This window comes from Xenopus laevis, chromosome 6S (assembly GCF_017654675.1).
Source record: "Xenopus laevis strain J_2021 chromosome 6S, Xenopus_laevis_v10.1, whole genome shotgun sequence".
NCBI lineage: Eukaryota > Metazoa > Chordata > Amphibia > Anura > Pipidae > Xenopus > Xenopus laevis.
This window is the reverse complement of record NC_054382.1, coordinates 83,903,618-83,931,159: the sequence shown is the minus strand read 5'-3', so window position 1 is coordinate 83,931,159 and position 27,542 is coordinate 83,903,618. Positions and strand designations below refer to the sequence as shown.

General features: G+C 38.6%; 1 protein-coding gene across 4 annotated transcripts in view; it reads left to right on the top strand.

The window, feature by feature from the left end:
* nfatc1.S (nuclear factor of activated T cells 1 S homeolog) overlaps positions 1-27,034 on the top strand; it is a 139,399-nt gene extending 112,365 nt beyond the window's left edge. For 3 of the 4 annotated variants that reach the window (XM_018223583.2, XM_018223584.2, XM_041567773.1), the window contains one exon: positions 24,692-27,034. In XM_018223583.2, coding sequence (XP_018079072.2) covers positions 24,692-24,744 — 53 coding nt within the window. In that variant the 3' untranslated portion in view covers positions 24,745-27,034. The remainder of the gene's footprint in view (positions 1-24,691) is intronic. The other variant, XM_018223585.2, reaches the window with a different exon arrangement.
* Positions 27,035-27,542: the final 508 nt, after the last annotated feature.

Below are 27,542 nucleotides of genomic sequence, written 5' to 3'. Positions count from 1 at the left end.
TGAGCTTCGTTGTTATTGGAGGGAGTCACAGAAAGTACTTTTAGGCATCTAGAGATGATCCTAGGGTGTTTTGTTGTGTCAGACTGTATTTCTAGCATTGGCAGTGGCATAACATGAATGGGCTCAGGCCCCCGCAATGGTACCCTCAGGCAGTCCTTCCTCAACCACCCGCTTGACCGCCCTACACTTTGCTTGTTGGAGGTGAGCAACAAAGTTAAATCTGCAGAAAGGGTTGGGGAGGGGGACTATCATACCCACAGTCCATGCCAGTCTGTCCCTAGGGTTGCTGTCTTTTCTAGAAAATATTACTGTATATGTTGTTTGTCTTCCCTATTACTAACATTGGCATCAAATATAATTTTTACTGGTACTACACCACTGCCCGTTGGTGCCTTGATAACTATAGAGGAAGCACATATCCTCCTGCAACAGCTTACTCAGCTCTATTTTTACAGCAGCACGGATAGCTAAAGGGGGCCTGCACAGTGGGGCAGAATCACTAAAGGGTGAAGTGGTTGTGGCTAGCGACAATTCGCCAGAAATCTCATCCACAGGGACATTGCCAATTCACTAACAGTCGTAGAGGACAAAACGCTAGCAAACAAGACTAGTGGTCATTCCATATATATATATGTCTGTTGGGGGATGCTACCCTAAACTAAATTACTTGCCCCCCCCTGGAAAATTTTCTGCGGACGCCCATGGTTGAAGCATATGTTTTGGCGGTTAGTCTACTAATCCTCATTTACAGTCTCAATACCATGATGACATGACAAGAGATAATATTTTTTTTTATATAACATTTCATTTATTGAAGCATTATTGCCAGTTGTTCCAAGCTTTGCTAGTAGGAACCTCAGTAATGCTGAACTTGATCTGTTTGTGGGTTGATGACATGCAGTTTATAGTTCACTTTCACCTGGATTTTGATAGGTAGCACTAGTACTTACTCAGATTAGCAGAACATTGCACTTGTGAGACAGATTAAATCTATCACACCCTTATTACAAATTATTGTGTAATGTCTAGACTATTTATATATGTTGTGTCTTTATTTATATATGACATGTGTATAATAGTAATTAATGTGATTATTTTTTGAATTCTTGGCTTGGAGGCAAGGTTTAGTTGCATAAAAATCAGGTGAACTGCCAAACAGATCCACCTGTAACTGTCAGTCCACACAAGGGGCTATCAAATAGCCAATCACAACCCTTATATGGTACCCCCAAGATGATTTAGGATGCTTGTGTTGCTCCCCTACTCTTTTTAAATTTTAATGTGTCTCATTAGTAATAAAGGCTGAGGACCCTTGGTTTAAAGCTATCTATATTTGAATGTTGTACTACCAACAATGTCAACACTTAAAGGAGAACTAAAGCTTAACTAAAGAAGTAAGCTAGAAATGTTGTACATTATGTTTTGGATTTCTGTACCAGCCCAAGGCAGCAACAGCCCTTTAGCAGTAAAGATCTGTGTCTCCAAAGATGCCCCAGTAGCTCCCCAACTTCTTTTCTGCTAATTCACTGCACATGCTCTGTGCTGCTGTCACTTACTGAGCTTAGGGACCCACTTAAAATATACAGTACACATAGAAATGTCACAATATAAAGCTGGTAATTTATACAGATAATTACTATGTGGCAGCACAGAAACCAGTGCAACTAGCATACAAATGTAATAATCAGCCCTGTAGCATCAGCCTATATTACATGGCAAACCTGATTTTCTGATTGATAATTTGCGACAACCCCTAAGCTTAGATTCTCAACAGCTGCTCAGAGCCCACTGAGCATGTGAGTGTCACAGACACTTTCCAAGATGGTGACCCCCTGTGACAAGTGAGAAGTCCTGGATCATTGCTGCTGTTGAGAAGCTGAAACTTTAGGCTGGTACAATAAGTTTATTATATAATATATGGCATTTTTAGTCATATTTATTTTTAGGGTTTAGTTCTCCTTTAAGAGCGTTTTAGTTACACAAAAGTATTTGATGTCATCATTCAAGAATTAAACTACTTCAGGCATATATAATCAGTGTTATATTTTTATTGACATTTATAAAATAAAAAGTGGATCTCCATCAAATATAGAATTACATGGGATTTTTTATAACGTACGAAGAAGATTATTTGATAAGGTTGTCTTTTTCCACAAAAAATGTTAATTATCACTGGTGGTGATGAAATATTGTTTCAAATTCAACTATATTGGAGCATTTCTTAAGCAAATCATAAAGATAAAACACAGATCAGGTATATTCATGTAGTGCCTAGAGGTTATTATTTTGCATACTTTTCTGGCACCCAAAGGTTTAGCATACTTGGAAATCCCCTTTTTTTTAGTGCTGCAATTGTTTCCTAGCTCTTCAAACAAGGAAGTTGTTCGGAGGTTTTCTCCCCCCCTTGTACTAAAAGATAACACATCTGTGAATAACACTCTGTGTGCCTCGATAGCAGTCACTTTAAAACGTCTTGAGGAAAGTTTCCTTTAAATTTTAATTACAGTATAAGGTTAAATGCTTGCATAAAATAAAACTCAGGGCAAGCATATGATATAGGCCTGGGAAAGTAAGTACAATTCACTTAATTCAGCACAATTCTGAAAAGAACATAGTTCCTTGCAGGATAATTGATGGGTAGTAGAAATGGACCACAAAACGGAGAGAAATTATGAAATTACATATAAAGACTATAAGATCATGCAATAATATGTACTGTATGCAGCTCATTTACCAGTGGCATAGCCTGAAATGCTTGAGAAAAGTGCAAAGTGGTAAAAAAAATACCATTCTGGGATATTATTTTACACATTGGAGTTTCCCCTAAAAAGATGTGTAAAATGTTAATAGTGGTTCTTACATGGATTTTTTCAAGCCACTACCTCTATATATGCTAAAATTTTACACTTGGCTACATAAAAGTATTACATAGCCTCATTTATACTAGGAATGCACAGAATCTAGGATTCGGTTTGGGATTCGGCCAGGATTTGGCCGAATCCTTGTGCCTAAATTAGGGGCAGGTAGGGAAATCACGTCAATTTTCGTCAAAAAAGAAGATTTTTTTCCACTTTTTCCTTTCCTGACCCTAATTTGCATATGCAAATTAGGATTCAGATTCACTTCGATATTCGGCTGAATCTTTCCCCAAGGATTCGGGTATTCGACCGAATCCCAAATAGTTAGCCAAAAATGTAATGTACTGTATAAAGGCTGGAGTGACTGGATGTCTAACATAACAGAACATAACCCAACTTCCTGCTTTTCAGCTCTCTAACTCTGATTCACTCAGCCACTTTAAGGGGGGGCCACATGGGACATAACTGTTCAGTGAGTTTGCAGTTGATCCTCAGCATTTAGATCAGATTCAAACGCAACAGATATGACCCATGTGCCCCCCCCTCAAGTCACTGATTAATTACTGCCTGTTTATACACCACATATAGGTGTATATTGGCCTTTTAAGTTTTGACATTCCATTTAGGATTTTAGGAGTTTACTAGTGTGAGAGCACCTGCACTAATGTTTTTCCTTCATTTTTTGTATACGCAACCTTGAATGAGGCAGAGCTATAATCTGTGGCCAGTCAGAACATTTGATCTGTACAATTTAGATGTTTCCTTCCCAACCAAGAGCGAAAGACTGAAATCATAGACATACATCTGACCTTATTTAAACTATGATGCCTATAATATCTGCCTCTATTTGATACAAACATATACTAAAATGTTGAACAATATTTTAGTTTTGGGCTTCACTTTGTGCCCATAATATGCTCTCTGAAATATGTTAAGCATTTACATGGCAGGGTAATTATTTGTATGTTAATAAAAAAAAGTAGACGCAACAGAATCAGTAAATAAATGTTAAAAAAAAAAAAAAGTTGTTAGAATTGGTATCATGTTGACTTTATGATATTAAAATTAAGTGCAGAGAATTTACCTCCTTCACAGAGAATATCAGAAGCACTAAGGAGAGTCAGAGATATGCTGTAGATATGACAGTGCAGTATTTTCATTAGCAGAGGTTCCCATGGTGGTGCTACAGATGTCTCCCAGCTGCAGGAAGGGATTGGTGCCTCAACTTCAAGTTGAATTTGAGATTCATGACCTCTGCATGCATGTTCCTTTGCAGAGTGAAAGTTGTGGAATGTTGGATAGGGATTCAGTGCGTGGCTTTGTCACAACAAAGTACTATTAGTGCTTCTATTCAGTTAACGTAGGAAGACAAGCTGGCATGCAGAGTATATTCCGACTATGAAGGAATTCAGAGGCCTCTGAGGACATACTGCTATGGGCAAAGTTTGCATCATTTGAAAAACCCAGAGTAACCATAAGCAGAATTTCTACTAACTAGTGCTTTTGGGGAAAAATAAGCATCTGATCTGTTATTAATATGGGAGAATGGTAACCACTGGTAGGCCAATTATTATTTCAGGTAGATGTGGCAATTCTTAGACAGAACGATCACAAAAATGGCCATGCCTTTGACAAAATGCACTAGAGAACTAGCTCTATGCAATTCTCTATGGAGTTTAAGTATAATTTATACCAAAACGATTTCTAACTTTCCCCAAAACTATTGATTAGTAACGGTGTTGGACTGGGGGTCCGGGAACCATCAGGATTGCCATCTCAGGGACTGCTCACACCCCTCCCCAACTGCAAACCCCTCCACCAGCCCTCCAAAGTGTATCTTTTTTTTTCTTCTTGACATGACACAATCAGGTTAGTAGGGGAAATCAGGGAGTAGTGTGGGGAGGGGGTCTGTGTCAGTGGGACCCACAAGGACTGGAGCCCATCAGGTTTTTTCAGTGTTCCGCCGGCCAGCCCAACCCTGATTAGTCTTTAAAATACATAAACTAAGAAGTAGTTCTAGACCTGGGCCTGTGGAGTAACTATAGTTGACCTTTTCTACCAAAATAAGTTACGATTGCTCATTATTTAGGACCTCACTGGTCCCTCTACACTCCTGGGCCCCCTTGCAACCACAGGGTCTGCTTCCTCTGTACTTATGCCCCTGGCCTGGGCCTAGAAGAAACAAAAACATATTTAGGGGCCTATTTATTAATCCTCAATTTTTTCCTGGTCAAGTTTTTAAAGAGGAAAAAATAAACTTGAATTTTTCAAGATTTATTATGATCTGAAGCTGCTAAAAATTCAAATCCAAATGAATTCAAGATGTTACACCGACAAAAAGTTGCGCGATTCGAGAGGCAGATCGAAAAAGTTGCATTATTTGAATTGTCGCACGATTTTCTTGCAACCTTTTCTTTCACCAATTTTTTTGAGATTAGTTATTGGTAAATTAAGGTGATTCAGGTTTGGGAGTTTGGTTGATTTTTTTTTCATAACAGTGAAAAAAAAATCCACTTTTAGTAAATAGGCCTCTTAGGGGGTGATTTATCAAGGTCAGAATTGTAATTTTTGCCATGATTCAAAATTTTTTGCACAAAAACTCACAAATTCAAATAACATTTTTTAAAAAAACTCGAATGTCTGGCATTTAAGCAAGAAAAACTCAAAAACTCAAATGTGGAAAATCAGCATCTAAAAGCTGGCAAAGTCATGTAAAAGTCAATAGGAGTTGTCCTAGGCAAAATTCAAGCCTCACAAATTGGATTTTTGATTAATAAGCCCATAAGTGAATGCATAATGAAATGTACAGACAGTTAGGGGTAGATTTACTAAGGGTCGAAGTGAATTTTCGAATGTAAAAACTTCGAATTTCAAACGAATTTTTGAGTACGTTGACCATCGAACAGGCCTAAATTCGACTTTGATTCTAAGTAAAAAAGTTTGACTTCAAAAATCGAAGTACTGTCTCTTTAAAAAAAAGTTCGACTTCGACACTTCACCACCTTAAACCTGCCGAATTGCAATGTTAGCCTATGGGGACCTTCTAGAACCTATAGCCAACATTTGGCTAAGATTTTAGAAGTCGAAGTAAAATCATTCGATCGATCTATTAAATCGTTCGATTCTAAGGATTTCATCGTACGATCGAACGATTTGACTTCGACCGAAAACAGCCAAATTAGATTAAAAAAAACTTCCAATTCGATGGTTGAATTTTTTTCCACCTCGAAATCCGACTCTTGATAAATCTGCCCCTTAATGTTTGTTTTTAGCAAAGCACAATTTTCTGAACAGTTTTTATATATTTGGTAAGGGCTCAGTGGTTCTTTCAGAGACATACAATTCTGTATTCTAGATACATAGTGGAGATAAATGTAATTATATTACTTCTCTGTCTGACTTTGCTCCTGTCTCCTTATCAAATGCAGACTTCAAACTGCCAATACAGCAATTTAGGGGGGAAAAGCAGTGGATTATTTCATTCCTCCCTGCAGTATCTTTTGGAGACAAAACTCATAGCAAATATGTAAACTTAGTTTAATCATTTGCGTTTAAAGGAGAAGGATCACCATTATTTCAAAAACACCTGCTGTAGAGCTGCTGGCACATCGGCATATTGTTGGTAGCTCATTCACAGTTCTTTTGCTGTCTTTGTTAAGGATATGAAACCAGCAACAGGTGGTACTGCAAATAACATAGTGATCTGTTTTGGAGCTAATTTTCTAACCTTGCACTGGCTATCATTTAACCCAGAGTTTATTTAGTTTACTGCAAATAAATGAATCAGTTGTTGATGCTGGTTACTGCACTGATGCAAATATACCTAGTCTGGATAGGATACTATCATGGGAAAAGTGTTTTTTTCAAAACACATCTGTTAATAGTTCTGCTCCAGCAGAATTTTTCACTGAAATCCATTTCTCAAAAGAGCAAACATATTTTTTTATAATTAATTTTGAAATCTGACATGGGGCTAGACATATTGTCAGTTTCCCAGCTATGCACAGCCATGTGACTTGTGCTCTGATAAACTTCCATCACTCTTTACTGCTGTACTGCAAGTTGGAGTGATATCACCCCCTCCCTTCCCCACCCCCAGCAGCCTAACAATAGAACAATGGGAAGGTAACTAGATAGCAGCTCCCTAACACAAGATAAAAGCTGCCTGGTAGATCTAAGAACAATACTCAATAGTAAAATCCAGGTCCCACTGCGACACATTCAGTTACATTGAGTAAGAGAAACAACAGCCTGTCTTTTTTTTTTGACGCAAGATGCTATACAAGTATATGGGCATCATTTCTGCGGCGAAACAAGGCAAAAAAATTGCCCATCCATAAATACAATACCTATTAGTCAGTTGCGTAACTATATCGGAAGCAGACTCAACAGTCGCAGGGGGTCCTGGGGAACAGGCGTCTGCTTCCTCTTTAGCTAATAAAAAAACCCTCCTCCCCAGCCACTCTTTTACCTGGGATGCAGGGGCAGGAGTGGGCGGAGTCGTGCGGAGCAGAAGCGGAAGATGGACAGGACAAAGGCGGGATGGGAAGTGGGCGGAGGATGGGGATTGGAGTGCACCCTTCTGAAGATTATTTTTCATGGGGGCCAGGTGCACTCTAGTTACATCACTGCTATTAGTAATAGAATTCAGGGTAAATATAACAGTTTCAATATTGAAATGAGAAATGTAATCTAATTTTTCTTACTTTTTCACATCACCTTAACTGTATTTTTGTGCTAGAGCACAGCCATGTTGACAATAACAGCCATTCTATTGATGCATACAAGTACTGTTGGATTATTATTGTTAAAGGTTACTGTGGGCTCATTTTAATAAACAGCATATGTCCTGATTATTGCCCTTAAAAAGATCATGAGGTTTCACACTGTAGTCAGAATTTGCAGACAAACTGCGGTCTTCCTCAGTGGAAATATGTTTCTAAAAATATCTGTATCAAGCTTAAATATTTTTTTCAGGGGTTTCAGTTCTGAGGCATTAAAAAGACATATGCTTAACAACTGAGAACAGACATAGCGATTGCTGGAAACTGTCAGCAGATACAACAGAGAAGTAAAAAGAAACAGAGTATATTAATAGAATGAGAATGTCATCCCTCCCAGTCTTCAGTTGGCTAGTGAATGTATAGTATAAACAAACCATACATGTGCCAGGAAACTACGAGGCCTCAAGCAATTCGTCACTGGGTAAACCCAGTTAAGTTGCCATGTCCACGTTTTTCAGGGACACTGGGTGCACAACATTGTCATGTTTTCACTACTCAGAACTGAACCGGGCATGCTTTTGGTTATTTGTTTGACAGTCGCAACTGACTATTGTAATCATCCATGCCAAAACCACACACTTAAGGGAGGATCATGTTTTATTTAAACTTGCTACTTGTTGTCAGTTAATGATTTCAGTGTCCGATCTATCTTTCCAAAAACAGCATGCCCCATGGCAATAGATTATTATGATTAGAAAGGCACAAATCCAACGCACCTGAGGTAGCAGGAGGAGGAAAATGAACTCTTGAAAGAATGTGTTAGGCCACATTTTCCATTACTTCACGACTTTTCTCCTGAATAGTCTTTAGCTCCGTTCACTATTTAAAAAATGCTTACCTTGCTCTGACAGACAGTCTCCCTCCAGCAATTGTACTAACTAGAAACCTTCACCCTCCAGCTTCTAAGTAACATAAATATTCAAGAAAAAAAAAAAAAAAAAAATATATATATATATATATATATATCCAAAATGCAATAAGGTCCGCACTCTCAGGACTTCTTAAAAGGAAAATATGTTTTATTATAGAAGTTACAGATTGATGTTTCGGCCTGGTCCCAGGCCTTTTGTCAAAGAAAAAGGCCTGGGACCAGGCCAAAACGTCAGTCTGTAACTTTTATAATAAAACATATTTTCCTTTTAAGAAGTCTTGAGAGTGCAGACCTTATTGCATTTTGGATTGGATAAATACGTGGGATACTGCACCCAGGCATGTAAACCTTTTGGTCGAGAGTGCTGGCAACATAGATGTTGTAAATATATATATATCTGTCCAGTGAGTATCCGCACTCCAAGGCAAACACTGTTGCGGCCTATATAGCTGGGGTGCACGGTTAAAATATATGTATGTAACCTTGTATTCAAGAAACCGGCACTCCCACGTAAAAACTTCAATTATTTATTGTGTTGTACCAATGTCCAAGTTTCGGTCCTTGTTAGGACCTTTCTCAAGGACAACACAATAAATAATTGAAGTTTTTACATGGGAGTGCCGGTTTCTTGAATACAAGGTTACATACACACACACATATATATATATATATATATATATATATATATATATATATATATATATAACAAACAAGGGAAAGTTGTGCTCACCACTATTTTTTATATAAGTTGCTAGTAAGTTGCGGGTGAAACCTGGTCCCTTTGTAAGATGTATAATGAAGCAATAGAATTCTTAATGAATCAGATGAAAATTAAGCGTAGGACTGGCCAGATATGGGATGACTTTGACGTAGTTGGCCAGCTTAAATATATTGCAATATATGGACAAACAATCCCTGTTTTGTTTAAAGGGTAAGGCATTTTTTAGTAGCAGTATGCACAAAATGTCTCTGTCTTAAATATATTGATAATGGGTTGAGTGCAGAGGACTCTTGTGTTTGACTATATATATATATATATATATATATATATATATATATATATATATATATATATATATATATATATATAGTACTTGACCCAAACTAAGATATAATTAATCTTTGTTGAAAGCAAAACAGGCTTTTTGGCTTTGTTTAATGTTTACATGATTTTCTAGTAGATTTAAGGTATGACAATCCAAATTATGTTATCTGGAAAACCCCAGGTTCTGGATAACAGGTCCCATACCTGTATATCTGTTTATTGGGGTTTTTTTTGGATTTTCAGGTAAAACAGATAAATCATAGATCTCAGATATTAGGAAATCAGTAAAATAGTAAACGGTTATTCATAAAGTGTAAATTTTGCCAGTGCAGTAATCCATAGCAACCAACTAGACTTGTTCTGCTCTACCTGCACTAGCGTACTCAAATCCAATAGCTTTTATGCTTATTTTTTTGTAATACTCCACTTTAATTATTATATGATCATGTTTTATTTTGTCAAGGTATATTTCAATTATGAAAACTGATTCTGAAGGCACCCTATGATAACACAGCAAGTTGAGAAATAACACACATTATGCAAGTACATTTTCTATTGTCTACACTTCAATGTGTGGCTTAACACTCACAAAATACATATAAAATATTCATATTGCAACACAGCATCCAGCTAGGAAGAGGATAATAAGTAAGTGTCTCCAGGGTAATGCATCTAGCAAGTGCTGTGACATATAGCAATAGAAGGGTATTTATGTGAGCTCCAGTGTGCATGCACTAAGGCTTGGTGTGCCATTTATGTTTAAAGAATGTATAAACACATTTGAAGTGAATGTTAAACAGATTTACACACTGCTGCTGAAACTTCAACCTCTGCCTGTTGATAATTATTTTACAGATAAACTGATGTGGGGTTTTTAGCAATTTATATTGCTGTATAGTAGTTAACTAACACAGATTTCAGTTTTACTCTAAAATCAACATTGTCTGCCAATATCCGTTATTGGAGCAGTGCTGCACTGGTCTAATAGGAACATAAGATATAAGCATGTAGAAATATTATAGAGTTTGTTAGAAAACTGAAATTCATTTGGGGCTGCCAATCTGCCGGGCACCCTTAGTGAACAGAATCAGTTACCTTGAACCCCAGATTGGTTCCCAGTTTTGCTTAGGAGCTACACCATTCTCTGTTTTTCTAGTCATCTGAATGCACCACTTGGAACAAAAAGAATAGGGTGGCAGGCACTCCTAAACATATATTACAGGCCAATGCATTTTTAAAGGAGAAGGAAAGGCTCTATTTACTTGGGGGTGCCAAAAGTTAGGCACCCCAAGTGATTATATATATAATAACCTCACACCCCGGGCTGGCGCTCCTACCAGCAGAAAACTAAACCGGTCCGGGGGTTCGTCCAGCGAGCACCACAGAGCGATCGACTTCTGGTGTCTTCTTTCTTCGTGGGGATGCGCATGCACAGTAGCGCCAAAAGCCAAACTTTTAGGAGCAGGACCGACTTTGCCATTACAAAGGCAAACTAAGCAACAGGACACTGAGCTGGGGGGAATATGTTAGAGACTATATTAAGGCTGAGATTTTTAGGGAATAATGTTTAGAGACTTTCCTTCTCCTTTAAAACAGTGCTGGGATCCACTCTGTTTGCTTCCTTTTTCAAATGTGGCAATTGGAGCATTTTTTCGAAACACTTTATATCAACTGTTGATTAGCTTTGAATTGAAAATGCCCAGTGCAGTGCCATATGGGTGGCTATCTGACAAAGTGACTTCTGTAATGCTGCCTCCATCTTCCCTTAGTCATGCCCCTTATCCAGCTTTGGTCAATAGCTTTTTAGTGGGCTGTTTAAACCTGCTTCCTAGACTCCTCCTTGCTGGATCATTGGCCTTCCTGCCAACTCCAAGTCCCAGTTTCCTGATTTTGTGACTCTCATCCTGATCCTTAACCTGTTCCTGATCCGTAACCCTGTTCCTGTCTTGTTCCTATCCTGTCCCTGTTACCTCTGGTTTCTGATCTCCCTGTCTCAAGGCCTTGCTTTTGCTGTCTGCTCCATTTTCAATTATCTGCAGCAAAATAGTTACTCAGCACATCAGCTATTATCATAAGCTATTCCTTACATTTGTAAAGAGTAATCATGTCCCCTTGCAAGTGCTTTGTCTCCAGAGAAAACAACCCCAACATTGATGGTCTTTCCTTATAGTTTAATTTTTCCATTCCTTTTATCAATTTAGTTGTACATCTCTGCACCCTATCCAGCTCATTAATATCCTTGTTGAGGACTGGAGCCCAAAACTGTACTGCATAATCAAGATGAGGCCTTACCAGGGACCTATAAATAGGCAATTAACGTTAATAGCATTTATGCAAGACAGTACTTTATTTGCTTCAGCAGCCACTGTGTGACTCTTCCAAGTTTTTACCTGCACTCATACGCATTCACTTCAGCCTCTGTGCTCTCCAAAAGCAAGGAACCTGCAAATCACAAATCTGTGAACAGCAACACCATTCTCCAGGGCACTAGAAATAACTTGTAAAGTTATCTTTATTTCGAACAACTAAAGCTAACTTTGTAAGGAGCTCTATTGCCCCAGAGAATCCTGTTGCTCTTTCTGCCCAGTTATCCACAAAAATCCCCACATTCTTCTCAGCACTTTCAATTTCAAAGTAAATGGAGTGTTGAACTTGAGCATTTTGCCCCCAGCCCATGGAGCTACAAAACACCCCAAATTGCTCTCCTTGTGCCATTACCCTAAAGCAAAAAGGAAATGCATATTTCACCAATATAGAAAATAATGTCAAACAGAACTTTTTAAAACTCTGACTAAATATTATATATTATAACACAATGGCCAGTGTCCTGAAGCAAGTTTTAAAAAAAGAGAATAGTTGATAAATATCAGGTACTTGAAAATTGCGGTTGGTATAGCAACTAAAAATAGAACAGCAGCATGTTTCCCAAATGCAGTTGCTATTTGTGACTACAAAGGAAAAACAATACGTTACAACCACTTCTCGTTTCCTTTTTGAGACAGAGCGCACGAGACTGACTGCTTGAACTCTGCCATGTACAGGACAGAGTCATTTCAGTAATAGCCTTTCTGAATACTAATTGCTAAGACATAGTGCCTGACAAGCTATATGTCTTTCTAGAAGACATTTTATGATCCCATTCCATTCACAGTAGCAATTCAGTAAAGCAGGATCAGACAGCAACTATTTTACTGCCTTCCTGTATTGGGTGAATACACAGACATTAGTTTTAGAGTTTATGTTAGATGTCGGTTACTGTTATGGTCAGCAAACCTTATTCTTACTGGGTGGTTAAATGGACACAAAGGGGGTTTTGTAGTAGCATTAGGGATGTCGCGGACTGTTCGCCTGCGAACTAATTCGCGCGAACATCGACTGTTCGCGTCCGCCGAATGTTCGAGAACGTCGCGCGACGTTCGCCAATTTGGGTTCGCCTTAGCTGGCGCTTATTTTTGACCTCTCACCCCAGACCAGCAGATACATGGCAGCCAATCAGGAAGCTCTCCCTCCTGGACCACCCCCACACCCCATGGACCACTCCCCTTCCATATATAAACTGAAGCCCTGCAGCGTTTTTTCATTCTGCCTGTGTGTGCTTGGAAGAGCTAGTGTAGGGAGAGAGCTGTTGAGTGATTTGAGGGACAGTTGATAGTAACTTTGCTGGCTAGTAATCTACTTGATACTGCTCTGTATTGTAGGGACAGAACTCTGCAGGGATTTGAGGGACATTTTAGGTTAGGTAGCTTTGCTGGCTAGTAATCTACCTTCTACTACAGTGCTCTGTATGTAGCTGCTGTGGGCAGCTGTCCTGCTGCTGATCTCTCATCTGCTGACTGCTGCCTGTAACCCAATAGTCCTTGTAAGGACTGCTTTTATTTTCTTTTTTGTTTTTTTACTTTGCTACTATAAGAGCCCAGTGCTATTAGTCTAGCTGTGTTGGGGAGTGGGACTGGTGTGCTGCTCCTAGTAGTTCAGCACCAACCAGAGTAATTTTTTTTTTAATATACATATATATATTATTTTATTTTACTTATCTTACTGTTCTTTAACGTGTCCAGTGCTGTTTTCTGTTCTTCATAGTAGTGCACCAATAGTAGTGCACTTGCAGGCATTGTTTGCCCAGTGTGTTCTTCAAACAACTGCCACCTAGCTGTGTGAGCTTGTTCACATTCTGTCTAAATATCAATAATAATACCGTCTCCAGAAACACCACCTGAGTGACGTTTTCCAAGCAGCAATAATATATTCCGTATCCACTGCTGTAGTGTATACGTTGACCTTGCAGACATTGTTTGCCCAGTGTGTTCTTCAAACAACTGCCGCCTAGCTGTGTGAGCTTTTTCACATTCTGTCTAAATATCAATAATAATACCGTCTCCAGAAACACCACCTGAGTGACGTTTTTCAAGCAGCAATAATATATTCCGTATCCACTGCTGTAGTGTATACGTTGACCTTGCAGACATTGTTTGCCCAGTGTGTTCTTCAAACAACTGCCGCCTAGCTGTGTGAGCTTTTTCACATTCTGTCTAAATATCAATAATAATACCGTCTCCAGAAACACCACCTGAGTGACGTTTTTCAAGCAGCAATAATATATTCCGTATCCACTGCTGTAGTGTATACGTTGACCTTGCAGACATTGTTTGCCCAGTGTGTTCTTCAAACAACTGCCACCTAGCTGTGTGAGCTTGTTCACATTCTGTCTAAATATCAATAATAATACCGTCTCCAGAAACACCACCTGAGTGACGTTTTCCAAGCAGCAATAATATATTCCGTATCCACTGCTGTAGTGTATACGTTGACCTTGCAGGCATTGTTTGCCCAGTCTTTAACCAAGTGCCACCTAGCTGTGTGAGCTTTTTCACATTCTGTGTCCAGAAACATCACCTGAGTGACGTAGTGTGATTTCTGCCCTTTACAGCACAAATACATTTTTGCCCTTGATCCCCCTCTGGCATGCCACTGTACAGGTCGTTGCACCCTTTAAACAACTTTAAAATCATTTTTCTGGCCAGAAATGTCTTTTCTAGCTTTTAAAATTCTTCTTCCCATTGAAGTCTATGGGGTTCGCGACGTTCGCGAACCGTTCACATTTTTGACGCAAGTTCGCGAATATGTTCGCGAACATTTTTTCCGCCGTTCGCTACATCCCTAAGTAACATATGGAAAAATGTACCCCAATCCACTAGCCAACCAAGCCAACTAGCAACAAGCCAACTGCATGCAATCTGTCAAACTGAGTGGCACTGCACATACCCTCTAGCACTCAGCCGGCGTATTTTTGCAGGCTGAGAGAAGCAGATCTGCTCAATGCCCCTGCTCCATTGATTTGAATTCGATCAGAGGTCACACATAGCGGAGCTGAATCTAAGGTCAGTGTGTGACCGCACACAAGCTGATTAAATTAATGGATATGGGGCACTGAGCAGATCTGCTTTTCTCAGCCTGCAAAAATACACAGGCTAATAACAGCCAGAGCTAACGGCCTGTGTTCCCATAGCCTAATACTACTAGTTGTAGATGTTTTATATTTATTACACCTTATTTTTATTACACCAGTAGCTTGCCTCTTACCTACAACTTTTATGTCACATATAGCCATTCTGTAGTGCATAGGTATTTATACATTGTGGAGCAGAGAATATGACAATGGCATACAGAGTCCACTCTTCCAAGCTCTAAAAGTTGAAATAGGTGTTTCATAAGCATATGAAAGAATAAAATGATACCACTGTCCTCAGCTGTGGTCTCTGACTGACTAGTTTGACTGTTATTATGTTGCGACAGTGGAAAGTTTTTGTCTAGTACCCCACCACCCCAACAACAAATCAGCGGTTAGCTCCTACTGTCTATAATATTGAAATAAAATATCTAGGTCACTTCAGTTGCTGTTACTACATAGAGATACAGTATGTGGTACATGCTAGTGATATTAGTTCTGCACATTTTTTTGTGTGTAGTCAGCGGTGTCTGGCTCAGGCAGATATTGGTGTGGTTACAGTGTCACGTCTGGGCCAAGCTGGGGGGGGGTGGGGGTGCAACCTAAGCAACCTGGCCATCCAATTTGCACCCCAGGGATGGGGCAGAGGGGTAGAAGAGGGCCCAGACTAAGGGTAGGCAGACAGAAGAAGTATGTGCCTAGTGTCCCTGTTGTGCTCGAGGCACATGCCTCTTCTACCTACTCCAAGTTCCAGTCCTGAGACAGTTTCTTGGGGAACTGGGTACATTTTTACATCTGCTACTTGTCTAGTAACCTGTAGCAACCAATCAGCAGATAGCATTTACTGGTCAGCTGTTAAAAACCAAACAACTGGTTGCTTTGTTTTACTAGACATAGACAAACTTTAGGCCTTCACATTTTGTGGCATCTGTAGCATGCTATCTAACATTTAAAGGAATTGTTCAGTGTAAAAATATAAACTGGGTAAATAGGCTGTGGACAATAAAAAAAATTAGGCAAAAATTAAATGTATAAAGGCTGGAGTGACTGGATGTCTTAACATAACAGAACACTACTTCCTGCTTTGCAGCTCTCTTGCTTTCCACTGATTGGTTACCTGGCAGTAACCAATTAGTGACTTGAGGGGGGTCATAACTGTTGCTTTTCAATCTGAGCTGCATGCTGAGGATCAATTGCAAACTCACTGAACAGTTATGTTCCATGTGGCCCCCCTTAAAGTCACTGACAAACTCAGAGTTAGAGAGCTGAAAAGCAGGAAGTAGTGTTCTGTTATGCTACACATCCAATCAATCCAGGCTTTATAGATTACATTTTTGGCTAACTAACTATATTAGAATTTTTTTTAATTTGGACAGACTATCTATTTATCCAGTTTTAATTTCCACACTGAACTGTTCCTTTAAGTATAATAATATAACAATTTAGACCAGACTCTGATCTGCCAAGGTCATGCCTAGTAATTCCCTTGATTAGCCAAAACCCCACTCACTTTCCAGTAAGGTGCACCCCTTTTGAGGTCGGCAGTTTGGTACTGTGCCTCTTGAATGGGGCCATTTCAAGGTGATTCTGCAAGACAGCAATTCATTTGGTCTGTATATCCATGTGTACACAACTGCTAGTTGAGTTGCTGAGTTATGTATTACAGCCTATAGCGAGTATATTTCCATTCATCTTAAGTTACCGTTATAAATTACTGCACATTTAGCAAAATCCGTGTATGATCAAATGCTGCCCAAATGTTGCTGTGATTTGCTAAAACTGAATTTCCATTTTATACCTAAAAGAAATGAAACGTGGGAGTTAAGAAAAAACAACTCTACTCAGTAAACTTATGTGTGGTCTAACAGTTTTGCCACATCCTGTTTTACTATCTGTTTTGATGGTAGTACAGAAACAACTTTATTATTTTACAAAATAAAAGGTGGTGAATGTCACAGGTTAACTGAAGTTCTCTTCTTGATCACTTGGCTAATGGAAATGCTGAATGTTTATAAAAACAAAATAGAATTACTGTCATTAATAATAAAGATTATTGAAAGCAAATATCTAAAATGACAGTAAATGCACTTTGGGTTAAAATTGCAGCAGTCCACCTTCCGTCAAAGGTACCAGCATCTGGATAGCCAAAACCATATAAAGGAAGGGACAGTGTACTATACTGTTACACTATGGAGTTTGCCAACAAGAAATATATTATAAAAAGCACCACTGCCATACTGTATATCTAAAGAGATGCTTAGCTCAGTAGACCAAAGAATTAATGCAATTTGTCTAAATTTGTTATAATACTTTCTCTACCATGGGCACTATGTCTAAAGTGGCCACTTGAGGCATCATTTTATTGGCAATTTTCAGTGGGAATAATCTCCAGTTCTTTTCCATTATATTTGCTCAACCTCTGGAATGCTACTTTATCCAGGGATCTGCTGCAAACATATGTGGATGTGAGGTGAAAACGAAGCAGTAGCACAGTAAAAAGCCCTCTTATCCAGACTTGTCATTTAAAGCATTTTTTTACTTAAAGTTACCAATGTTATAGGAAATACAACCAATGTTTTTTTTGTAGAAACAGTCCTTTTAGTTTAGAGTAAAGTCCAGGTCACAATATGTGGGGTAAATACACACACATTGGCACAAGAACAGTGGAGTAACTATAGAGAAAGCAGATAGAAAGGGGATAGGAGTGCGCTGGGCCCCTCTGAAGGTTTTTTTTTTTGCAGGGGCCCGACACTGCATAAGTATCTGACTATTCTGACATTTAAATGGGTTGATCACCTTTAGATTAACTTTTAGTATGATGCAAAGAGTGATATTCTGAGACAATTTGCAAGTAATTTTCATTTTTTATTATTCATTATTTTACTTTTTATTCAGCAGCAACAATCTGGTTGCTAGTGTCTGGATCAACCATACATTGGTTTAAGAAACAGACTAGAGGGGAAGGACCTGAATAGAAAGATGAGTGATAAAAAGTAGCAATAACTATAAATGTGTAGCCTTACAGAGCATTTGTTTTTAAATGGGGTCCATGACACATATTTAAGAGCTGGAAAGAGCTAGAGGCAAATAATAAAAAGTTAAAAAATGGAAGGCTAATTGAAGAGTTGCTTAGAATTAGCCATTCTATTACATACTAAGGGGCCTTTCATCTAAAAATTCATGTTTTTTCTATAATTCTTTAAAACTCTAAAAATTCAAGATCAATGAAGTGTAAATCACAGAAAATACTCTAATACAAAATTCACCAGGTGAAAGTTGTGGAGGTCCTAAAGACGTAGCTCATCGTTCATCGTTTTTTGTTTTTTTTTTCATTTGTGCTTTCTATATTTGGATCTTTTAATAACTTTTATGGTATTAGTGGTTTTAGGGAGCATTCGTTTAAATGTGGTTTCAAAAACCTCTAAAACCACTAAAATTCAACCTTTGAAAACCGGTCCTCTACAAGTTAACTTAAAGGTGAACCACCCAGAGGCGTAACTAGATATTACTGGGCCCCACAGCAAAGTAATTTTTCAGGCCTGCAAAATACCTAGAGGTTGACCTGTTTTACCAATATTTCTTGAAATTGTATATGAATTAGGGCCTCATGGTGCCCTATACCTCCTCGGCCCCCTGCAGCCGCAGGGTCTGCTTCCTCTGTAGTTACGCCCCTGGAACCACCCCTCTAATAGCAGTTACATGCTAGAGCAGTTAAGAATTCATGAAATTGATGATGGTCGGCTAGAAAACCAAGTGGGCATGTGGCTAGGCATACTGACCTGCTTTCCATAAACTTGAATTTCTGTAAACCATGCGTGTTCTAGTCATACAGACTTATTATGTCTGTATGTTTTATGTGAGCTCTGTATTTAGGACATATCAAAGTTTTATTTGTAGAGATCCTAGTTAAAAGTTCATAGTCATTTTTTACAACCTGTAGATTTTAAAGAAGGAGTATATTGTTATAATACTCAGTTTATTTATTTTGAGGTAAACTAAAGTTTTATGTATTGAAGATGCATGCCGTTTTTATGTCAAGTAGCGTTTAATATGCAGTAGTTTCATAATTGAATACAATCTGTTGTTTTCGCATCCTTTGTTTAGCTAAGGTGGTGGGAGCCCGTTATAATATGGGACTGTGTGGAATGCTTAAAGAGAGGCAAATCTATAGATATATTTCACAATTTTGTTCCATTAAATTGTAATGGCGCTATATAAATAAATGATAATAAAACATGATTTATTTATTATGAAATAGTCCTAATATTACTGACATGCATCTTGGAGGATAAACACGGATAATGCAAAACAATGACAGACATTTTTTCAGTTATATCTTACAATTGAAATATGTGGATAGAATTTCCATTGCCGCCCACAGGGGTATTCCCTCTAAAGCAGTTTTCAGGTGCCGTGGTGGGCAGGGAGGGGGAAGCCCACTTTTAGAATCTTCTGCTTCATTTTTCTTCCTCTTTCGTACTTCAAGCAGATGTTATTTGTTTTCTTCAACTTTTTGTCTGAGTATTCATTTAGTGCTGTAAATATAAAGAACATGTGTGCACATTGCATCTTAACCTTTGTGTTACCTTATACAGTATCCGAAAAAGCAGTTATGTGCTACATTATATAGGTGATGTTCTATGGGTTTCTAAACCTGAAACTGTGCAGTAGATTGTTCTCTGAAAGTGACATTTATCTCAACATTGTTACATTTATTAAATCCCTTATCCCAAAAACAACTCAAGCATTTCAGATAATCGATCCAATACTGTATATGTTTATTGTCCACAAAGTTCTGTTCTATTTCAGTGGACTAATTAGAAATTCCAGGGCCACACAACAAAATTATTTGAGGTTACACACAATACACATAGTAGATAACACACATATATACTGTAGATATTTCATATCGATCCACATCAAGCTATACTGGGCCCCCAGCAACATCAGGATCTGTTTCCACTTTTACATTGCCCCTATAAGGAAATGTGCATGCTTGAAATTTTGAATATCATTTGGAGCTGCTGAATGTGACCAAATCTGATAAAAGAGGATAACCCAGAAACATGCATAAATGCAATTAAGGGCAATGTTTTAAGTCCTTGTAGTGTTAAGCTGGCCATAGACCTGCAGATTTACCTTCATATCGGACGAATGATCGATGCCATGTCCTGACCTGCCACTAACCATTCAGATCAAATAAAGTAGTAAAATAACAGATCAGACGATGTTCTGCCCCTACAGCAATCGTACGAAAGTTATGTCCGTCAAAAGCTGGTGACAGTCTCCCACTGATATCGTCAGATCGGCAATACATGCAGAGATATTATCGGTAGCCGACAGAAATTGTCTAACCTGTCCGATCCAACGACCGATCGCCATCTCACAAAAAATGTTGGGACACTCCAAACACAGCCCAAAAATCGCATGAAATGGAGATTCGTACGATCAAATCTTTGAGTCTATGGCCAGCTTTAGTTTTTTGGAAATGGAATATCTAGGGCTAAATGGGTCTACTTACTGTGCATTATTATTTGGATTGTCTGAATCATTCTCCATAGCTGGACAGTAGTGATGTGCGGGTTAGGAAAAACTCAACCCACACCCAACACTAACCTGCAGTTCCTTAAAGGAACAGTAACACCTAACAATTAAAGTGTTTTTGAAAGTAATGAAAATATCATGTAGTGTTGCCCTGCACTGGTAAAACTGATCTGTTTGCCTCAGAAACACTACTATAGTTTATATAAACATAAGCTGCTGTGTAGCAATGTTGGAAATTGAAAAAAGGCTATATGGCACGGGTTAAATAGTGGATAACAGATAATATTATGTTCTACAGAGCTTATCTGCTATGTAACTTGATCCTTTTCTCCTTTGAATGGCTGCCCCGATTACTACACAGCAGCTTATTTATATAAACAATAGTAATGTTTCTGAAGCAAACACAGCAGTTCTACCAGTGCAGGGCAACAATGCATTATATTTTTATTACTTTAAACACTTTTATTTTTTGATGTTTCTGTTCCTTTTAGGGATGCACCGACTCCACTATTTTGGATTCGGCCGAACCCCCGAATCCTTTGCAAAAGATTTGGGCGAAAAGCGAATCCGAGCCCTAATTTGCGTATGCAAATTAGGGGTGGGAAGGGGGAAACATTTTTTACTTCCTTGTTTTGTGACAAAAAGTCACGAGCTTTCCCTCCCCGTCCCTAATTTGCATATGCGATTCGGCTGAATCCAAATCCTGCTGAAAAAGGTAGAATCCTGTCCGAATCCCTAACCAAATCCTGGATTCGGTGCATCCCTAGTTCCTTTATCCTACACTTGAACCTAATCTGCAAAATGTTGCCATTGTAGGATCAGCACCCAACTGGTACCTGTGTCTTTTCCCTTTGTATGCTACCTCTGTTTGTGCCTCTGGTTCCAAGACAGGGAATCTTTGAGAGCAGAGAAAGAATGTGCTTCCCCAATCTGACTCAAACCCGACCCTAACCTGCACTATTTGGTCACATTTTAACCCTAACCACCCAACCAGTGGCCAACCCAAGGGTCATTGTGGGTTTCATGTCACTCACTCACACATAACTCACACATCACTACTGGACAGCACTATGCAGCAGGCATAAATATGGCAGTTCTAACTCCATTGTGTTCATACTTAACATATTACATCTGCTGAGTGTGCACTGTATTGTCCTGTCCCTGCACTGTCCTGTCTTGCAGGAGTTGCATATTTTTGCACTTGCACTTTTTGTCTGTTGTCCGGTACATCTATGTTGTGTGTAGCACCATGGTCCTAGAGGAACGCTGTTTTGTTTCACTGTGTACTGTACAAACGTATATGGATGAAAAGACAATTAACTCACTCTTGACTCTATATTAATCATTTATTGCAAACATATAAGCATCTATTTTTATGTACTAATATATTTTATGCCTGGCATACCAAAATGAAAGGGAGATCTGGGGTTTTACATTAAAGCCTTTTTCAAAGTATTGTTATTTTTGACAGCTAATACTCTTTTACAATACATCCTATTTTATTTGGGAAGCCAATGCTAACAGAAGGATGGTTTAGATGACTTGTTTTATTTTGATGAACTGGACTAAAGGGAAATCTGGCAACTTGGCTACTTACATAATGTAAAAGCTCATAGCAGGTAAAATTCCGAAGTAGAAGAAATCGTGTTACTTCTCTAATCTATTGACATTTACCATATCTCTGTGGTGATCAGGTGCTAGTGGTGGCAGCGGTGGTTGGGAGTGGGTGGACGGGGGTGGGATGGAAACAGAAGGGATGTTGTACAGCTTGCTTTAGATGGCCTTTGCCAGGATCAGTCATTTCCTGTCCGACTGCCAAAAAACACATGCTGATAAATTGACATGAAATGATGAGTGTGGGAACTGTATAACTTGACAGTGTACAAGAGAAAAAGAGAATGAGAGAAGAACTCATAAAAAAAACAAAGCAAAAAAAAAATCACTGTACAAGGATATTTAACTTTGTGAATGCACATGGGAGAGAGCTGCTATTAAACATTTTTCTTAGTTAATGAGCATATAAAATCTTCAAATGTAACTAGACCACACACAGCTGAGAGATAATATATCATTAATAAAGCCAATCTGATGCCTAATTGTTTAGTATCGAGTTTATGCTAAAAGTATTACACAGTGCAGCAAACAGAGTTTGCCTTGGACATTGAGTCCCTTCCCCTTGGAGCTTACAATCTGAGCTCAGGGCCTCAGGCAGATGATTGATGAAGACTACTGTATACGCCGATTGCTTTTGTTCCTATGATGTGTTCTATGTTTTAACACACGACCAATGCCTGTATTTCTGAGTTACTCATATTCCTTCTGAAGGTATCCATACCTCTGTTCATGATTATGGGTATAAGGTCTGTATTCTGCTGTTTTAGCCATTCATATAACCTGACATAGTGGGGCTCATTTATCAACACTGGGCAAATTTGCCCATGGGCAGTTACCTTTAACAACCAATCAGTGATTAGCTATTTGAAACCAGCTGCAAGTAGACCAATGAATGCAGCAATCTGATTGGTTGCCATGGGTTACTGCCCATGGGCAAATTTGCCCAGTGTTGATAAATGACCCCCACCGTGTCTGTGTTCTATACTGGGTGACATGTCAGTCCGCCTTTATGCAAGAGTCCAGTGAATTATCCGTAATAAATTACTGTATATTACCTTTTGTTTTTGTGTTTTTGGTTCCCAAACATTCATAACTAAAGGGTTGAAATGGTTGCATGAATAATTTTGAATGAGCATGTTGAGAAACAAATGTTCCGATATACTAAACATTAGTTATTGCTTGGTCAAGAAATACTGATGGTTTCATATTTATTTTTGTCACATTCAGTTCCCCTATCAATTAGTATTAGGGATCACCCTGGAGAACAGGTTGGTGTCAGGCTGCTACAAGCAGTTCAACACATTCTCATGAACTGGCATTATAATTTGTTAAACACTTTACTGGATCCTACAGGACTTCCCAGCTTAAATCTCTTCTTTAGTAAAAGGGTTTTGTTATGGGTAGGATAGGTGGGTTGGGTTCTTTCAACCTAAAATAAATGAAAGTCTAAATTAGGGCCATCAGAATATCAAATACCTAATTTAAATATGCAATGTACCTTATCCTAGGACCACTATTTCCAGCAAAATTGTTCTTAATGCAGGGAAGTGGCTCATGGAATTTCTCTGTACATGCTGAGCACAAATGTAGGGCGGTGACCCTGTTAATTCCATCTGTTTTTGGCTATGCTCCAAAAATGTTGTGCGCAAACAATTAAACAGAATGCCATGCCCCATGACATTTTTTTTGGAAGAGGATTAAAATACAATTATGCAAAAGGAGGCCAGCTAGCCTGGGACAATGGCAGTTTGGGCAAGCCTAAAATGGCAAGCTGGGTCAGCAGAACCTTCACAGCAGTTAGTGGACAGCAAAACCAAATGAAATACATTAAAAAAATAAAAAGCAGAAATAAAAAAAAATGTCAGTATAGGGCTTGAAATAGTTGAAATAATATGGTATGCAGTAGCACTTAGGGGGTTATTTATCAAAGTCCGAATTTATCTCAATATTATCTGCTACAAACTCCGAACAAATCTGCTCAGATTTATTATTAAAGTTTCCCGAAATCTGATTTTCGCGATTTTTCCATCCAATTTTCAAGATTTTTCCGGAATTTTCACCCGAAAACTAAGAAAACTTCGGGGTATTGCACGAAACCCAGCGCACATCAGAAAATCATTTTGACTTCTCCCATTGACTTATATGCAACCTCGACAGGTTTAAGATGCCGGCTTTTCAGATTAGGACTTTTCCATCCGATTTCATAAAACAAATCACGAATTTTTCATGATTTTTGCATTCGGAGTTTATTAAATAACCCCCATAATGTCATAGGTTACCAGTTAAATGTCATCCTTTGAATCTATTGAAACAGTAACCTCTGGTGGGTGAAGAAATTGTAGAATTGTTATTTTTAGTATTGTAAAAACCTGTATGTTTTCATTGGGGCTCAATAGGTGATTTATTCATGAGAGTAGGATCATTTTCATATGCAGCATTGCACTATACCACGGCATTAAAGGATAATTATAATAATATTATATCCTAAAGTCACAAAGTGATACTGACTGTTATATCTTACCTTTGCAGTAAATGAAATCATAAGAAATGACCTCTCCAGCAACAACAACGTCCATTCATAGCTCTGACAATCATGGACTTCAATAAACGAAACTGAACATTACCGATTGCAGTGAATTGAAAATGTTTATTGGACTCGCAGTGTCACATGGTACACTCTCCTGCCTTAGATAACTGAAGTCCAAGCCGCTGACACAGCTGATTTACTGGGCTGTCAAGTGATTCTGTTTTTAGAAGAATTCTCATCTCAACCTAAGCAAGAAGGAAAAAACTGATTGATAATGTATTTTATGGAGAAATGAACTGAAATACTTGACAAAAGCAGATGGCCTGGAAGCACAACTGATGTTTTTGGCACCGCTGGATGCCAGAAGTGCCTTAAATGTTCATATTTGTGGCATTAGGATGTTTCAAATGCTTTCTGTTTGCTACCAAAAAAAGTATTGTAGGTGCAAAAACATTAGAGAAGAAAACCACAAAGCAACTCCATGCACTGCTTGCTGTAATAATGGAAGCGACCCGGCTGTGGGAAAAGAGGGGCAGATATTAGTCGATGTAAATGAATGACCGAGCTGCAAGTAATATTGTATTGCCTTAATCTGCGCCCCTTAGAGAAGGGACGGGTGGAACACCATTTTGTCTCTCTTAATTCTGTACCTTGTAAAATAAAAAATCCTTGACAAACAGCAAGTTAGAGTATTAGAATGGAACTAGGCCACACAGGAAAGAAATAAAGCACAATAATCCTTGGCTATTTTAGGTGAGTTTTTAGACTTACATATGCAGCACAAACGTGTTTTAGTATTTAAATCAAAGGTAAGGTCTTATAGCAATATAATCTCATATAGATCCTACAAATATAGATTCTTTTAGAATGTTTGCTGTTTCTAAACATGAAGCTTTATTTATTCAGTTAATGCACAATGGTAAAACAGTGCTTGCAGCCCATCTATTCTAAGGACGGGGCTACCTGCTCTTTATATAGGGCATTAAGGACAAGGCAGCCATCTGTGGGGGGCCATTTTGGGGGGCCTGAGAATATATTTTGTTGAGTTATCAGAGGGGGCCCCAAAGGCAAAAGTTGGATTTTGATGGTAGCCCTGATTATAGATGTCATACCCAGGGCACTAACACCATTTGGAACTACAGATCCCAGAATCATAAACAAGACTAACTCAGATGCTGGGGATTATGGTTTTTAACAGTTAGAGGGTCACAGGTTTCACATTCCAACAGTGTATATAGATTTATGGATGGAATATGAGTCATTAAAGCAACACTCCTATTTTCCCACCTAGCACAATCGTTCAATCTCATTGCCGTCCATGTGTACTTAATGAACAGGTTCCACACACGTGCATGGCATGATTCTACTTGAATGTGACACCCAATCAACCTTGAATCACTGATGCCGTACTTATCTATTAGCATTGTGTAACCGATACACGGAACTGGTCTATTTTCCTGTGGGGCTTAAACAATAGTGTTAAAAAGCCATGGGTTTGCCTGTTGCAAAGGTATAGGAAAGCAAGCACTTTAGACAAGAAAAGTTGCATAAAAAGCACCAAATGAGTAAATAAACTGTACATAGTTGTAAATATTTGTTTGTTTCCAGGATTGCTATTCCACAAAGGCCTTATTCTGACTCTGTGCTTCTCGTGGGGAAGTCTTACCAAAAACAATGGCTGAAAATGCAGTGCTATGTGATTTCTGTCCATAATAGTTCGTACTATTAGTTAGTATGACTCTGCTTGTTGACTATCAAACAAGTTGCAGCTTAATATATCACTAGTGATGAACCTTTACTTTATATAAACCAGGGGCATCCAACCTGTGTCCTTTCTGGTATTGTTCAAACAAAACTCCCAGAATCCTTGTCGAGGGAGACTGCGAGGGTTACTCCTACAACACTTGGAATACCGAGAGAGGCTCGTCCCTGATGTAACCAGACGAGCATGGCCTAAATAAAAATAAAATGTACTTGTTGTGCCTTAGTAATTAATGCCCTCTTCTGGAAAAATGCCTGAATTGCAAACTGATCGTGAGGTAACTGGCTCAAATAAACATGTGTATAATGTCTTACGTTCTGCAAAAACACAAGCCATATTTCAGATTTGCCCACAACTGTGATAATATAAGCGAGGATATGGCTTTATGTACAAACTAGGCTGTTAGTTATTGGAATAACTTTGTATTTCTCACGTGTAATCAAGGATGTTTACCCATTAAATAGTACTATAGAATGTGCATGATATATGTATAATAGTTTACCAAGTAGCTAATTCAGTGGTCAAAGAAGCTTACTGGCTATTCCTGAACAATATCCAATAAAGCAATATTTTGGAGCCAGTATTTAGCTGTCCAGTCTCTGCTTTGCGTGTTTTCTCTGTTATTTGTTGACCAGTGATATGTTACAGTGTTAGGATTGTCCATTATATGATGCTGAATACTTCTGAGTACTTGTGCTTTAACATATAGTAAATATGTACATGTAAAGTCTAAAACAGAATAAGGCTAGAAATGCTGTATTTTGTATACTAAATATAAACATGACCTTACTGCACCACAATCAATCAAACAAATAAATAATTTATGCTTTCAAAGTTGGCTACAGGTCACCAGCTTGTAACTTTGTTAAACATCTTTGCAAGACTAAGACTGTGCACATGCTCAGTGTGGTCTGGGCTGCTTAGGGATCGTCCTAAACAAAGCTGCTTGAATTCTGCATGGCTGGTAAGTAAGGTGGGGGCTCCCCCTGCTGTTCATAAGTATGATTGTTTCCCTGCTCAGCAGTTAGGGACCATCTGACAATTCCTATCCACAGCAGTAAATAAAGGGAGAATTTCACTGCATACAGTCA